The 16,583-nt window shown below is 36.0% G+C and overlaps 1 protein-coding gene across 3 annotated transcripts in view; it reads left to right on the forward strand.

The window, feature by feature from the left end:
* Positions 1–16,583, forward strand: part of TBC1D32 (TBC1 domain family member 32) — a 204,523-nt gene that overhangs the window by 66,962 nt on the left and 120,978 nt on the right. For all 3 annotated transcript variants that reach the window (XM_055432983.2, XM_055432982.2, XM_055432984.2), the window contains 3 exons: positions 834–916; positions 12,157–12,295; positions 14,958–15,045. In XM_055432983.2, coding sequence (XP_055288958.2) covers positions 834–916; positions 12,157–12,295; positions 14,958–15,045 — 310 coding nt within the window. The remainder of the gene's footprint in view (positions 1–833; positions 917–12,156; positions 12,296–14,957; positions 15,046–16,583) is intronic.

Raw genomic sequence — 16,583 nt, forward strand, 5'->3', positions numbered from 1 at the left:
ACTTCTCTTTTCTCAGCTGTTTGTAAAGCCTCCTCAGACAACCATTTGCCTGGTTTTGTTTTTTTTTTTTCACTTCTTTTTCTTGGATATGTTTTTGATCACTGCCTCCTGTACAGGGTTAATGAACCTTATTCCATAGTTCTTCAGGCACTCTGTCAGATCTAATCCCTTAAATCTATTTGTCAATTCTACTGTATAATCATAAGGGATTTGATTTAGGTCATACCTGAATGGTCTAGTGGTTTTCCCTACTTCAATTTAAGTCTGGGTTTGGTAATAAGGAGTTCATGATCTGAGCCACAGTAAGTTCCCAGTCTTGTTTTTGCTGACTATATAGAGCTTTTCCGTCTTCAGCTGCAAAGAATATAATCAGTCAGTCTAATTTCCGTATTGACTCTGGTGATGTTCATTTGTAGAGTCCTCTCGTGTGGTTGGAAGCATTGTTTGCTATGACCACATTGTCTTGGTAAAACTCTGTTAGCCTTTGCCTTGCTTTCATTTCTTAAGGTAAAAGGGACTTAAAATAGACTGTCTCTATATAGATGTACTCTTTGGAAGTTATTTCTGAGCAATTTTTACAGATAGTTGGGTTTTTGTTATGGACACTGGATATCATAATGGAGCAATATTCAAATATAGTGTATATCAGTATTTTCCCCCTACATTATCTATGTGCCTTATTTATGACTTTACATGATATTTAAGAATCAAATAATTTAAAATTTTCATGTAATTTAATCTTTAATTACAGTAAGAGTCAAATATAAAGATGTAGCATGACAGCTTATGAATAATACTATAAGTAAGAAAAATGTATATTTCTTATATTTTAGACAAGTCTGCTATCAGAAAGAATTCCTACTCCAGTAGAGGGTTCTGATTCTGTTTCTTTGGTTAGCCAGGAATCCCAGAACATGTAAGTATGATTGACTTAAGCTCATCTGTTTTTTCACAATTGCTGAAATAATTTTAAAATGAGAAATGTATAGATACTGTGGCAAAAAAACAAAAGTTCATCTAGGGGAAACTTTAGAGATCATATATACTTGTATATTTTATAAGAGGAAAAAATAGCAGTATTTAGTATTTACATTTGGAGTTAGGAAATGTGACATGTTATAGTGCTTTCAGAAAACTTGGAAAATTACCAAATACTAAAATTGGAAATTCAGTAGAACTTTTCAAATGGCCGATGGTCTGTTTACATTTAAAATATAACTTCAAAATGTGTGGGAGTACCATTTAATTAGATTTTGGCATTGGAGAATTCTTTAAATCATTATTTATACTAATTTTTAAAAGTTCTTATTTGTCTATTTTTGGCTGTGCTGGGTCTTTGTTGCCCTGCACAAAGACTAGTTGCTGTGACCAGGAGCTGCTCTCTAGTTGCAGTGCACAGGCTTCCCTTTCTGGTGACTTCTCTTGTTGTGGAGCACTGGCTCTAGGGCACAGGGGCTCAGTAATTGTGGCCCACGTCCTTAGTTGCCCCACTGCATGTACGATCTTACCAGAACAGGGATAGAACCCTTGCATTGGCAGGCGGATTCTCAACCACTGGACCACCAGAGAAGTCTGTATACTAATTTTTTAATTTAGATGTTTTCATATTTTTTTCCACAGTTATCAGTAGGATATGGAGTCAGATTAATGGGAACTATATACACATATATATTTTTTTAATTAAGGTCATATATTCATGCAGTCTCTTTTTATTTATTTATTTTTTTATTTTACAATATTATATTGGTTGGTTTTGCCATACATTGACATGAATCTGCCCCGGGTGTACATGAGTTCCCCCTCCTGAACCCTCCTCCCACATCCCTCCTCCCTTTATCCTCCCTCTGGGTCATCCCCGCACACCAGCCCCGAGTATCCTGTAACATGCATTGACCCTGAACTGCTGATTCGTTTCACATACGACAACATACATGTTTCAATGCCATTCTCTCAAATCATCCCACCCTCACCCTCTCCCACAGAGTCCCAAAGACTGTTCGATACATCTGTGTCTCTTGTTGTCTCGTATACAGGGTTATATTTCCATCTTTCTAAATTCCATATATATGTGTTAGTATACTGTATTGGTGTTTTTCTTTCTGGCTTACTTCACTCTGTATGATAGGCTCCAGTTTCATCCGCCTCATTAGAACTGATTCAAATGCATTCTTTTTAATGGCTGAGTAATACTCCATTGTGTATATGTACCAAAGCTTTCTTATCCATTCATCTGCAGATGGACATCTAGGTTGCTTCCATGTCCTGGCTATTATAAACAGTGCTGCAATGAACATTGGAGTACATGTGTCTCTTTCAATTCTGGTTTCCTCGGTGTGTATACCCAGGAATGCGATTGCTGGATCATATGGCAGTTCTATTTCCAGTTTTTTGAGGAATCTCCACACTGTTATAAGTAAGGTGAAAAGACAGCCTTCAGAATGGGAGAAAATAATAGCAAATGAAGCAACTGATAAAGGATTAATCTGCAAAATATATAAGCAGCTCCTGCAGTCTCTTTTTAATTGAGTATTGACAAAATCTGAAAAGATAATTAGAGTTTTAAGTGGTAGTCTAGAGAAATTAAAAAAAAAAAAGCAGTTGTCTTTAGATAGGCATTGTTTAACTAAAGAAAAGCCAGTCAAACAAAATCTTTTTCATTTCCTTAATGGTGTAATGCTTAACAAATAGTTAATTTTCTATATGTCAGCTATAATTTTTTTTCTGATATAGTTGTGAAACTTAAATCAACTACTATTTTTTCTTTGCATGAAGGGGTGAGTAAAAATGTTGCTGCAGTTAATTTTTCAGGTAATTTTTATGTCTTTTTTCTTTGATTTATGATTTATTGTCTTCATTCATGCATTCATTTTCTACTCATGTATTCAGATATTTATTGAACTGAGTGCTTTGCCGAGTTCTGTGGATGCCTACGTACCCTAGAGAACTTATTATATAGTATAAAATACAAATAAGTAAATACAATATGGCAATATATTTTGCTAAATTTATTATACAAATCATAGAGGGCTCATACAGGCTAAATTGGGGAAATCTTTCCAGAAGAAGTTATAATTAAAGTAAGTTAAAGTGAATACATGGATATTAATTGTCTAGAAAGGGTAGAACATTATTTTCGGTGGAAGACATAGTGTGGTCAGTGGGCTGTAAGTGAGAGGGAGCATGAAAGTGTTGTGAGTCCCTCAGTCATATCTGACTCTTTGTAGTCCATAGACTGTAGCCCACCATGCTTCTCTGTGCATGGAATTTTCCAGGCAAGGATACTGGAGTGGGTAGCCATTCCTTACTCCAGGGGATCTTCCTGACCCTGGGAACAAATTAGGTCATCTGCATGGCAGACAGATTCTTTACAGTCTGAGCCGCCATAGTCCATGCATTTAGCAGAAGATATTAAGACAAGGTGGCAAGAATACACAGAAAAACTATACAAAAAAGGTCTTCCTGACCCAGATAACTGCAGTGGTGTCATCACTCACCTAGAGCCAGACATACTGGAATGCAAAATGAAGTGGGTCTTAGGAAGCATCACTCCAAACAAAGCTAGTGGAGGTAATGGAATTCCAGATGAGCTATTTCAAATCATAAAAGATGATGCTGTGAAAGTGTTGCACTCAATATGCCCACAAATTTGGAAAACTCAGCAGTGGCCACAAGACTGGAAAAGGTCAGTTTTCATTCCAATCCCAAAGATGGGCAATGCTAAAGAATGTTCAAAATACTGCACCATTGTACTCATCTCACACAACAGCAAAGTAATGCTCAAAATTCTCAGAGCCTGGCTACAGCAGTACATGAACTGAGAACTTCCAGATGTTCAAGCTGGATTTAGAAAAGGCAGAGGAAGCAGAGATCAAATTGCCAACATCTGTTGGAACATTGAAAAAAGCAGGGGAGTTCCAGAAAAACATCTACTTCTGCTTTATTGACTAAAGCCTTTGACTGTGTGGATCACAGCAAACTGAAAACTTCTTCAAGAGGTGGGAATACTAGACCACCTTACATGCCTCCTAAGAAACCTGTATGCAGGTCAAGAAGCAACAGTTAGAACTGAACATGGAACAACAAATTGTTTCCAAATTGGAAAAGGAGTACATCAAGGCTGTATATTGTCAACCTGCTTATTTACCTTATACGCAGAGGATATCATGCGAACTTCCAAGCTGGATGAATCACAAGCTGGAATCAAGATTGCTGGGAGAAATATCAATAACCTCAGATATGCAGATGACACCACCCTTTTGGCAGAAAGTGAAGAGGAACTGAAGAGCCTCTTGATGAAAGTGAAAGAGGAGAGTGAAAAAGCTGACTTAAAACTCAACATGCAAAAAATGAAGATTATGGCATCCAGTCCCATCACTTCATGGCAAATAGATGGAGAAACAATGAAAACAATGACAGACTTTATTTTCTTGGGCTCCAAAATCAGTGCAGATGGTGACGTGACTGTAGCCATGAAATTAAATGATGCTTGCTCCATGGGAGAAAAGCCATGACCAACCTAGACAGCATCTTAAAAATCAGAGACATTACTTTGCCAGTAAAGGTCCATCTAGTCAAAGAAAGCTATGGTTTTTCCAGTAGTCATGTATGGATGTAAGAGTTTGACTGTAAAGGAAGCTGAGCACCAAAGAATCAATGCTGTGGTGTTGGGGAAGACTCTTTGAGAGTCCCTTGGACTGCAGGGAGATCTCACCAGTCAATCCTGAAGGAAATCAGTCCTGAATATTCATTGGAAGGACTGATGCTGAAGCTGAAACTCTTAAACTTTAGCCACCTGATGTGAAGAATGAACTCATTGGAAAAGACCCTGATGCTGGGAAAGATTGAAGGTGGGAGAAGAAGGGCATGACGGAGGATGAGATGGTTGGATGGCATCACCGACTCAATGGACATGAGTTTGAGTAAACTCTGGGAGTTGGTGATGGACAGAGAGGCCTGGCGTGCTGCAGTCCATGAGATCGCAAAGAGCTGGACACAACTGAGCGACTGAACTGAACTGAACTGAACATTTCTGTCCCAATCAACTGTTGTAGACTTTCCTCACCCTCAGAGGCAGAGCTTACAAAGATCAACCATAACTGCATAGTAGAACAGAGTAGACTGTGTGCTTCCCACAGGTACTTGGGTTATAAGGAAGTGCTGGGTTTGGGGAGAGGCATCGCCTAGTCTAGCATTCTTAGTTCCTCCTACAAGTCTCCTGAGTCCCTTCTTCAAGGGGAAGAGTGAGTGATTAGGTGAAGAGTGGCAAGAAGTGTTAAACTGGGGAATGTGCTCCATGTGTAAACTTGATGCTAGAGGAAAAGGAGTTTCCTTCAACATCTGATATTACTCTTATAAACAAAGGTTTAATGGTTTTTGATAAATCAGAACTGTTTTCATTTTTGTCATCAAAATACCTCATGGAGTTGAGTATCTTTTGCATTATTTGAAACATTGGTATGTGTGGGCATTATTTTTCCTTTGTAGTTTGGTAACACTTGAGTGTAGAACCGTTTTGGTCTGTTAACTAGACTAGCCTTTCTCTGGCATGTAGCAGGTGCTTGATAGCTTGGTTGAATGGGTAAAAGAATGAATAACACTTCTCCTAACACCAGGCACTAGTTTCTAAATAATGACATGGACCATAAAATTTACTCAGTCTTACTGAAGAAGGTAAAATGAAAAGTTGCTAAAATCTATATTTTTGAGCCTGTGACAGACTAATGTGAGGTAGTTTGATCTTATTTCCTCACAGCGTATGTTGGAGATTTCCTCTCCATCCTTTCATTTATTGGTGCTTACAGTACTATAGGAAAGGTAGAAGCTACTGTGTAGTCATCATAGGTGATATCTCTAAATCTGGATGTTGAAATGCAACCCCAAATAAGATTTCTCAAGGCCAGTGAGAATTGCAAGAGTGATTGCAATTAGTACAGACTATATGGGACTTACCTAGTGGCTCAGATGGTAAAGAATCTGCCTGCAGTGCAGAGTCACAGGTTCGATCCCTGGGTTGGGAAGATCCCCTGGAGAAAGGAATGGCAACCCACTCTAATATCCTTGCCTGGAAAATTCCATGAACAAAGGAGCCTGGCAGGCTACAGTCCATGGGGTCTCGAAGTGTTGGACATGGCTGAGGGAGTAACACTTTCACTTTTCACTTTCCCAGACTACTTAGGGGCCAATCAAAAAATGGGCCAAAGAGCTAAACAGAGATTTCTCCAAAGAAGACATACAGATGGCTAACAAACACATGAAAAAATGCTCAACATCCCTCATAATCAGAGAAATGCAAATTAAAACCACAATGAGATACCATTTCACACCAGTCAGAATGGCTGCTATCCAAAAGTCTACATGCAATAAATGCTGGAGAGGGTATTTAGAGAAGGGAACCCTCTTACACTGTTGGTGGGAATGCAAACTAGTATAGCCACTATGGAGAACAGTGTGGAGATTCCTCAAAAAACTGGAACTACCATATGATCCAGCAATTGCACTCCTGGGCATACACACCGAGGAAACCAAATTGAAAGAGACACATGTACTCCAATGTTCATTGCAGCATTGTTTATAATAGCCAGGACATGGAAGCAACCTAGGTGTCCATCTGCAGATGGATGGATAAGAAAGCTTTGGTACATATACACAATGGAGTATATTACTCAGCCATTTAAAAGAGTGCATTTGAATCAGTTCTAATGAGGTGGATGAAACTAGAGCCTATTATACGGAGTGAAGTAAGCCAGAAAGAAAAACACCAATACAGTATACTAACGCATATATATGGAATTTAGAAAGATGCAAATGATAACCCTGTATACGAGACAGCAAAAGAGACACAGATGTATAGAACAGTCTTTGGGACTCTGTGGGAGAGGGTGAGGGTGGGGTGGTTTGGGAGAATGGCTTTGAAACATGTATATTATCATATGTGAAATGAATTGCCAGTTCAGGGTCGATGCATGTTACAGGATGCTTGGGGCTGGTATGTGGGGATGACCCAGAGGGAGGATAAGGGGAGGAGGGAGGTGGGAGGGGGGTTCGGGAGGGGGAACTCATGTACACCCGGGGCAGATTCATGTCAATGTATGGCAAAACCAACCAATATAATATTGTAAAACAATTAGCCTCCAATAAAAATTAAAAAAAAAACACCACAATTTCTTTAATGGCTAATGGTTCGTTCAAGACTTTTTATTTCTGCATGAATAATTTTTAACTATATTTTCTAAAAAAGCATGTTTTTTGATCTGAATATTTACTGTATTGCTGTTAATTTGTTCAAAGTATTTTTGTGATGTTAAAAAATTCTTTAGCTGTAATTATTTCTCATTTTTTTATTCTTAGTATTTTTTGCAGTCATTGCTTCCCCTGACCAATTTATTTGCATTAGTTTATGCAGAGACCAGGTTTTGATTTTGCTGATGTTCTCTTTCCTTCTCTATCTTCTCTCGTTCTCTCACTTTAGTAGGATAGGAAAGGAAGTGAAAAAACAATTGAAAATGGATATCAACAGAAGAAATCTATATCAGGCATTCTAACTTTAATAGATTTTGATATGTAGCACTTTCATTATTAAGCTCTTAAAAATATTATTATCTTGATTTTGCCCTTTAAATCCATGAAATATTTGGAATATATTTAACTTTCCAAATATAATTTTTTCTTTACTGTATTTTACTGTTGACTTCTAATTCATTTCTGTTCTTTTCAGAAAACATGGATTGTATGATATATATACTTCTGGATTGGTTGAGATTTTGTGTTCAAGTATAGGATCAGTTAAAAAATCTGTCTTTACTTGAAAATACTATTTTATGTTCTTCATTGAAAGTGGATAGAGATTCCAAATTTTTAATATCACCATCAATATTTTGTCTGCTTATGTATAATCGTTCACTTTGAAAGTTGACTATCCATTTTTCTCTGTAATTCTGGGGTTTTGTTTTACATACTTAGATTTTATGCTATTCCATTCCGTTCCGTCGCTCAGTCGTGTCCGACTGTTTGCGACCCCTTGGACTGTAGCCTAACAGGCTTCTCCGTCCATGGGATTCTCCAGGCAAGAATACTGGAGTGGGTTACCGATTCCTTCTCCAGGGGATCTTCCCGACCCAGGGATCGAACCGGGGTCTCCCACATTTGGAGGCAGACGCTTTAACCTCTGAGCCACCAGGGAAGCCCTTTTATGCTATTAGGAACCTAAAAATTCACTGTTTCTTGGGAACTTTTACTGTTTTATCTCAACACTTCTTTCCATTAAGTTTTATATTATATGATACTAGTATTGTAAATATACTTTGCTTTAGTTAGTATTTGCAGAGTACATTAGTTAAGAATATATCTATTTGCAGATAGCTCAGTAAAGCTTTTTTTTTTTTTCATAAAGCAAAAAATCTCATGAAATATTATCAGGCATTGACTTATTGATTCAGTTTGAGGTCCAGCCTCCTTTTCTTAGGAGAAAACATCACTAATGTTTTCTTTTTTACCTCAAGGTTGTACAATGGCTAACCTCTAGAGCACACAGCCTTCAAAGAGGAAAAAGTTTGTAGAGACAAATGGCTTCTTTTCATTCTTTATCTTTTATCTAGGAAAGAAATCTCATTAACATTTTTGTGAACATATTACTGGATGTGCCCTATGGCCATTTCTTGCTGTATGGGAGTTGATGAAAAAGGAGCTTAGATGGAGATTCGGTCAGCCTATTAAAGTATTTTTTTTTTCATCTCTTTATTTTCTGTCACTCAGAGTAGTAAATTTTGAATTTTTTATCCAATTTGACAATTCCTATTTTTTATTAGATGAGTTTTAAGTTTTTTACATTTTTGCAATGCTGATGTTTGGGTCTTATTTTTCTTTTGGTATTTTCTATTTCTATTCTGTTTTCCTTACTTTTCTCCTTTACTTCCTTATCTTAGATCAGTACATTTTATCCTATTTTCCCCTTGCTTTTGACTTTATAAATCACTGTTATGTTTCTTTAAGTGGTTGTTCCTAAATTCTCAATATGCATTTAACCATATATTTTTCTACGAAAGTATAAAGTAATTGGGTATTTATATCATGTTTTGAAAAGCAGTATGGAGTTTAACATACTTGACCAGTTACTGCTCCTCTATATACTCTATAGTTCTGTCCTGTTATGGTTATATAGAATTTTGGTTTAATATTTTTAATCACCTGGTTTATGTCTTCACATAGAAATTAAATTTGTATTTATTATTTTACACCATTTGTTGAAGCTTGTAGGCCATTATTTCTGATAGGCTCCTTTTTTTCCCCTTACTTAAACATGTTTTTAAGTTTCTAACTATAGGTCTTAAGGTGATAGAAGTAAACTGTTTAATTGTTCTTAAGGCTTTGAGGGAATCAAACTGATCTTTCTGTGTCTGAAAATAGCTATTCGCCTTCCAGACCACACAAACCACTGCCACCTCCTGTTCAGAGCTTCTGAGATCTCACATTTGCTTCCCTGGTGGCTCAGAGGTTAAAGCGTCTGCCTCCAATGCAGGAGACCCGGGTTCGATCCCTGGGTCGGGAAGATCCCCTGGAGAAGGAAACGGTAACCCACTCCAGTATTCTTGCCTGGAGAATCCCATGGACGGAGAAGCCTGGTAGGCTACAGTCCACGGGGTCGCAAAGAGTCGGACACGACTGTGCGACGGAACGGAACGGAACGGAAACTGAACTGAACTGAACTGAAATAGTAGTTTATCTGGGTATAAAAGTTTTGTAGACTGTCCTTTCTTAGTACTATTTGAGGTTTTACTCCATTGTCTTCTGGAGTAAGTAGGAACTGATAAATATGTTAGTATAACCACTTTTATAGGTCATATCTTTGCTCTAATAGCTTTTAATTTCTTTCTTTGGATATTTACTATTTCTGTGTGATTTAAGTTTATCCTGCTTGGTACTTTAAAACATTTTTTTTTTAAATTTTATGTTGGGATATAGTTAATTCCTGCTTAGTACTTTGAATGTTTTTTTGATCAATAGACTGGACTGATACCTTTTTTTTTTAATCTAGAAATTTCTTAGTATTTTTCAAATATTTCTTCTGTTCTCTTAGACTCTTGATTAGATGTATCTGAAAACTTTTAGTATGTTCTGTCTCACTGTTTCCTCAAACATTTATTTCTTATCTAGCTACCTTTTAGTTCAATAATTCTTTGTGGCTGAGATTTTTTCCATTTGCTTTTTAAGTGGTTTTTAAAAAATATTCACAAGATTTATATAGTTTTTTAAAAATATCCACCTATTTTTATTTCATTTCTGCATTTTTGTTTCAGTTCTAATGGAAGAGTAAAATATTTTGAGAATCATAAAGTTAGTCATTATTTTTGAATTATTTCAGCTGGAATGGATTAATTTAATGAATGTTGATTCTGCTGGCACTTAGCTTTAGATGTCCTTTGAAGTTTAATTACAAGTTCATTTTAAAATGAGTTTTTTTTCCTTCACTACTTTCTTCCCTCCCTCATTTTTCCTATTTTCTTTTTCTATATTCATTCTTCTCTGTCCAGCAGTTTTATGTTTTTTTTCCTTTCCCCCCATGTTTTAAATAAACATTGTATTGCCATTTTGAGACTCCTGTCAGTGATGATGAGGGTATTGCTGCTGCTGCTAAGTTACTTCAGTCATGTCCAACTCTGTGCAACCCCATCCCTGGGATTGTCTAGGCAAGAACACTGGGGTGGTTGCCATTTCTTTCTCCAGTGCATGAAACTGAAAAGTGAAAGTGAAATCACTCAGTCATGTCCGACTCTTAGCGACCTCATGGACTGCAGCCTACCAGGCTCCTATGTCCATGGGATTTTCCAGGCAAGAGTACTGGAGTGGGGTGCCATTGCCTTCTCCGGAGGGTATTGTATATGCCGTTAAAAGTTAGAAGGTGAATTAATTATCTGTACATTTCTAGAAATGAGGCTTTTTATGTATCCTCCTGTCTCCTGAGGGTTATGGCTTGTCAAAACCCAATTTTTGTCAGTTATATTTAAGTATTTTGTTTATATATTTTAAGTATATAAATGTTATATTTTAATTTTAGCTAAACATTTGCAGTTTTTAGTAGTATTACTCCATCATGAATCTTAAGCAGTGAACCTTCCATTGGTCATACATCTCATATGTAACCCTGAGTCTTTTATATCCTATTTGAGCCAAATTTAGTTTCCATTGTCTGTATTTACCTCAAAACTAGTCCTACTTCTTTGTCCTTCTTTATCCAAGAGATATTTATTTTGTGTTTGAACATGGTTATATCTTTGACCGTTGGTTTGTGATCACCACTGATGGATATCTGTCAACATGTACTGATTGTTTCTTTTTTAATCAGAAAAGTTCTGTATTTCAAATCTCTTACCAGTTTCAAAACATACTTCTGAAACTTCCTTCGGAAACAAAAGAGCACACATTTCCACACTCTGTTTCATTGTACATATAAACATTTGATTTTGACCTATTTTAATATCCAGCTTTTTTGTTTCTCCAATCTAGTAGGAATAGGATGGGTAGACTATTTTCTCTTACTTTGATACTTCAGATGAAGCGCTGACATCCCTTCCTGTGTTTCCAGATTTCTAGCTCTGACTCTCCTGTTTACTGTATGCCTTCTGAATGTTTTGAGTTGTTTTCCTTTTCTTTTTTGTTTTTCTCTGGAGAATGCTACTGGCCTTTTAGAAGTATTCTAAGGAAAAATAATGTCATTCTCCAAAAGTAAAACTAATAACCAGTGAAAATAAAGTGCCTGGTATGCTTTATAAAGTCAAAAGACAAATACTCCTTAATGAAAAGGATGTATGGAAATAATGGAGAGCTAGGGCTTGGGGAATTTAGGCACAGCAGGATTTTAATAGGAGATATGGAATGAGATTAAGACCTGGTTGAGAGAATTTTGGTGTAATGAAAATGCTGATATGTGCAGTTAATATTTGATTCATTTAGTGAAGGAAAATTATTAGATAGTAGAAAAAAGAATAACAGCTCACTGTTATGGAAACCATGCTGTTTATCTTATTTTTAAACAATTAAATACTTTGCAGCCAGTGTGTTCTCTTTAAGTTTAATTGTTGGTAGTATTAAGCTGAGGTTTTTTTTTTCCCCCAGTTTTGAGAATAATAAAGACATTTATACCTTTCTTTTTACCTCTTTCAGTATGGCTTGGGAAGAGAATTTGTTAGATGATTTACTAAATTTTGCTGCCACTCCCAAAGGACTGCTGCTTCTTCAAAGAACAGGTGCCATCAACGAATGTGTGACATTTATGTTCAACCGATATGCAAAAAAATTACAGGTGCGAATTATCATCTGCCACAGGCAAAAGGAACTTTTGTTTCTGTAAAAGCCCTTAAGAACATCATTCTGGTTTCTTTGTGTGAAGAAATTATTAAACTTCAATTAAAAACTCATATGGCATTGTAATATTTAACTTGATATTTTTTCACAAAAGCATTAGAATTGATATTGGTATCTATGACTATTTTACAGGATGAAACAACTGAATGAAATTGAAAAACTCATTCATCCAGATGTTTTATAAATATATCAGACATCTGGATATATTAAAACTCAATGGAATTCCATTTTTGGGCCTAAATGTGTCAATGAGAGTTTAGGGTTCACATTTTGAAAGAAATAAATATATTTTAGCGGGATTTTATTATTGCTACTGTTTAAATTTAAAATTTAGGCCTTTCTCACAGAGATCATTGAAGTATGTTCATTTTTTTGCTATTACAGTAAATATCCCTAGACTTCAGAGCTTCTTAGGATCATAAGTATACGTCTTGTTGTTGTTGCTTTTTTTTTTTATTTGGCATATGCTTGCTTTACAACGTTATGTCGATTTCCACTGTACAGGGAAGTGAATCAGCATAGGTATGCTTTTAAAAGTGTTTCCTTTTATCTCTGGAAGTTGCTGTTTCTTGATGTTCTTATTGCAGCCTAGCAGAAAGGGCTAGGGCCTCTTGGGGATCTTTTATTTATTTATTTTTATAGAAGACACTAATCCCTTTCAGATCACTCTCTACCCTCACGAATAGCCTCCCAAAGGCCCCACTTCCTACCATCACCTCTGGGGCTTCGGATTTCAACATAGGAATTTTGGCAGGACACAGACATTCATACTATAGCAAATGTAGACATTTTCAGGCTTTTAAAGTTTATATAAATTGTGTTTTGATCTGTTGGTGAGTTTGCATTTCTACTTGTATACTAGTTAACCATTTGGGTTTTCATTTTTATTCCGTTTCTGAAAATATTCAAGCAATTCAAAGAAATTTTTTTTCTCATTCAGATGCTTGAGACCATTCAGACACAACTTTTTACTATTGTGATAATACATCTGGATTAGATGTCATTTTTTTTATAGTCATAAAATCTAAAGCAATCTGGTCTTTCTTTGTATTGTGCTGGTAGTTGTAATAGAAGACATTCCCTGGACCTCAGTAAATTACAACCATATAATTTAGTACAGTCCTTTAATATCGATTTATACCATTCAAGACGTTTTATGAAAATTTAGACTCTGAGTTATCTTGTAAGAAAGCAGCTCAGTTAAGTTCAGTTCAGTTCAGTCACTCAGTCGTGTCCGACTCTCCGCGACCCCATGACTTTCTTTAATTTTGCTGAAGATTATGTTGAGATTCAAGTTGGTATAAATGATTTGCCTGTGTTCACACATATAGTTATTGATGGCAGTAATTCTAGAACTTAGATTCCGATCTTAGATTTTAAGTGTCCATGAAATCTAAGTCTTGTTTAGTGATGCCCCTGTAACTTCTCTGAAGGTTTTCTTTGTCTCTTCTTTTTTAGTATTTAGTCTCGATTGGGAGACCCCTGTGGCTACTAGTATCTGAATCAGTAGGGTCGTTTGGGATGATTGATGAGTAAGGTGTTTCTCTTCCTGTCATGGAAAAAGGCATGTGGGAAAAGATAAACAGTTAGTTTGCTGTACTTCTATGTTATCTAATTGCCAAATTAATGGATGGTAAAGTAAGGAACATGGAGAATGAGATTTGGAAGGCAAAGAGATGTGAGCAGTAAAAAAATTGAAGAAATAAGCCTAATTTTTTCCCACAGTCTTTTAGTTCCTCCCCTTTTTTGCCCTTAAAACAGAATGTATAGTTTATATTTTAAATATTTGATGAAAACATATGCCTATCCTTTTAATAAAATGTTGAAAAATATACATTTTAAATGGTTAGCTCTATTTAGAATTCAAACACTTTGGCTAAGATCAGACTGACCTATGAAGTCTGAGGAAGGAGGAACATTTTATAGTTTCTTTGTTATTTCCTTATTGTGATTTTTTCTAAGAGATACTTCTGAACTTTACCATGAATATATGTATAATATTCTCTGCAAAGTAGCATTTATTTCAGGTTTTCTACAATGTGTATTAAATGAGGATTATGTGTGCATGCATGTGTGTATAACTTCCTCCTTTGGGGAAAAAAAATCACATTGTCTCTAAAACGATGATTTTTAAGAAGATACCATTGTTCTTTTTAAAGCTGTTTGTTTGGAAGCCCAATGTAAAAACTGGCAGTCAATACAGATTAATCAATATAATTTATTATTGAAGAACCAATTAAAGAATAAAATAATAAGATAACAGAAATAAGAGTTAGAAGGAATCTCTTTTCATTTAGTCCAAAGTCCCTTATTTTATATATAAAAAGACTTAAAGACATAGTGACTTGTTTAAGGCCATGAAGCTTCTTAGTTTTAGGGCTGGTACCAGAGCCTAGTTCTGAAATAAGATTGTCAAAAATGTTCGTTAGTATTAACTCACTGATTGTCATAGTTGTTGTTGTTTTTTCTGCTCTTGTTATCTTTACTTGAAAGACTGTCTAGCATTTTAATAAGGAAATCAGTAACTCTGCATGTAAAATGTAAATAAAATATTAGCATGCTATGTTTTCCTGCTTCTCATGGTTTCTTATTTACATTAGATCAGCAGGCATAAAAAGTTTGGCTATGGAGTTTTGGTTACACAAGTGGCATCAACAGCAGCAGGTGCGATAGCCCTACAAAATTCAGGTAAGTTCTTTAAAAGTATAATTTTTGAGTCAGTCGATACAAGATTCAGCTGCCATGATCAAGTATCAGCTGTTTCACTCTGAAGTTCTTCTTCCCAAGTTAGGCCGTAGGTAAAAGAGTGTTAATGGGATTTCCTTCTTTTCTCTTCCATGAAATCCCACTGGGAATTTTTTTTCTGTAAAATATATGCAATTTTTTCTTTCCTCAGAACAATGGTACATAATGAACCTAAACTAAGATATACCTGATGGCTTTAAGAACCCTTCATTTTATAAATCAAAAGTGTATCATCTATTCTTGGTATAGTTCCATCTGGTAGGCTTTAATGCTCAGTTTCAGTGATTTATATATGAATCAAGATTTATAGTCATAATAGTTGTTGCACATACATATCATTTTCTTATTCCCTTTTCTGTTCCTTTCTTGGAAGATTCTCACCCACTTAATTTTCACCACTATTTCTGGAGTTTATAGTCGGCATTTATTATCTACTACAGATTGGATTTTTAAGATGTTCAAACATTGAAGATTTAATGTATTGTCCCTGGTGGCTCAGAGGTTAAAGCGTCTGCCTCCAATGCGGGAGACCCGGGTTCGATCCCTGGGTGGGGAAGATCCCCTGGAGAAGGAAACGGTAACCTACTCCAGTATTCTTGCCTGGAGAATCCCATGGACGGAGAAGCCTGGTAGGCTACAGTCCACGGGGTCGCAAAGAGTCGGACACGACTGAGCGCCGGAATGGAACGGAAAGTTACCTGAACCCTGCACCAGAGACCAGATGTAATCTCTGATAGAGATACTGTGGTTACATTTAAACCTTAGAATTGAAGAATCATAACCTCAATGGTCACTAATGAGTCTCTCCTCAAATGAAAGTATTTTTTGGCTGAACTTATTTGGACTGCTTATATTATGAAACATATTTCTTGGCAGAAGCTGTCCTAAGTGAACCACTTACTGCTTTACTTAGAATAAAATCCAGTTCATTTATAGTACTCAGGGGCACATTAATGGAAACATTTGAAGACTAGATTCAATCCCAGATTTCCCTGTTGGTCGAGTCATTAAACTTCTAAACCTTATAGTATCCAGCTTTCCTTGAGAGGATTAAATGCAGTTTTTCACAGGACAAAGGAAGGAAGACTGACACTGCCTGAGTTCCTGTGATGTCTTAGGTACTGCATTAAGAACTCTATGTATATTGTTTCATTTATACTTTATGGCAGCCTTCAAATGTAGCACTTTTTCAGTTTTCACACTGGGAACTGATGCTGTTAGAATTCGAAAGATTCAAGGATATATAATTTAATAAGCTGTCAGATTAGTAATTTGAACCCTGATAGTCTTGATTTTAGAGCCTATATATTTTGTTATACTAGAAACCCATTCTGCTCTAATGTGTTACTGCTAAATTACTGATTTTATGTATAGGTGTTCTGTTTTACACTTTTCCATATGCTTTGATTCCTCATAAAGGAATTTGATAATCAAACCAATAGTCACTTTCATTTAGATATGTAGTATCTGACTCAGGAAAA

Source organism: Moschus berezovskii, chromosome 10 (genome assembly GCF_049115385.1).
Source record: "Moschus berezovskii isolate FMDL1 chromosome 10, NW_MosBer_1.0, whole genome shotgun sequence".
In the NCBI taxonomy this organism is placed as follows: domain Eukaryota; kingdom Metazoa; phylum Chordata; class Mammalia; order Artiodactyla; family Moschidae; genus Moschus; species Moschus berezovskii.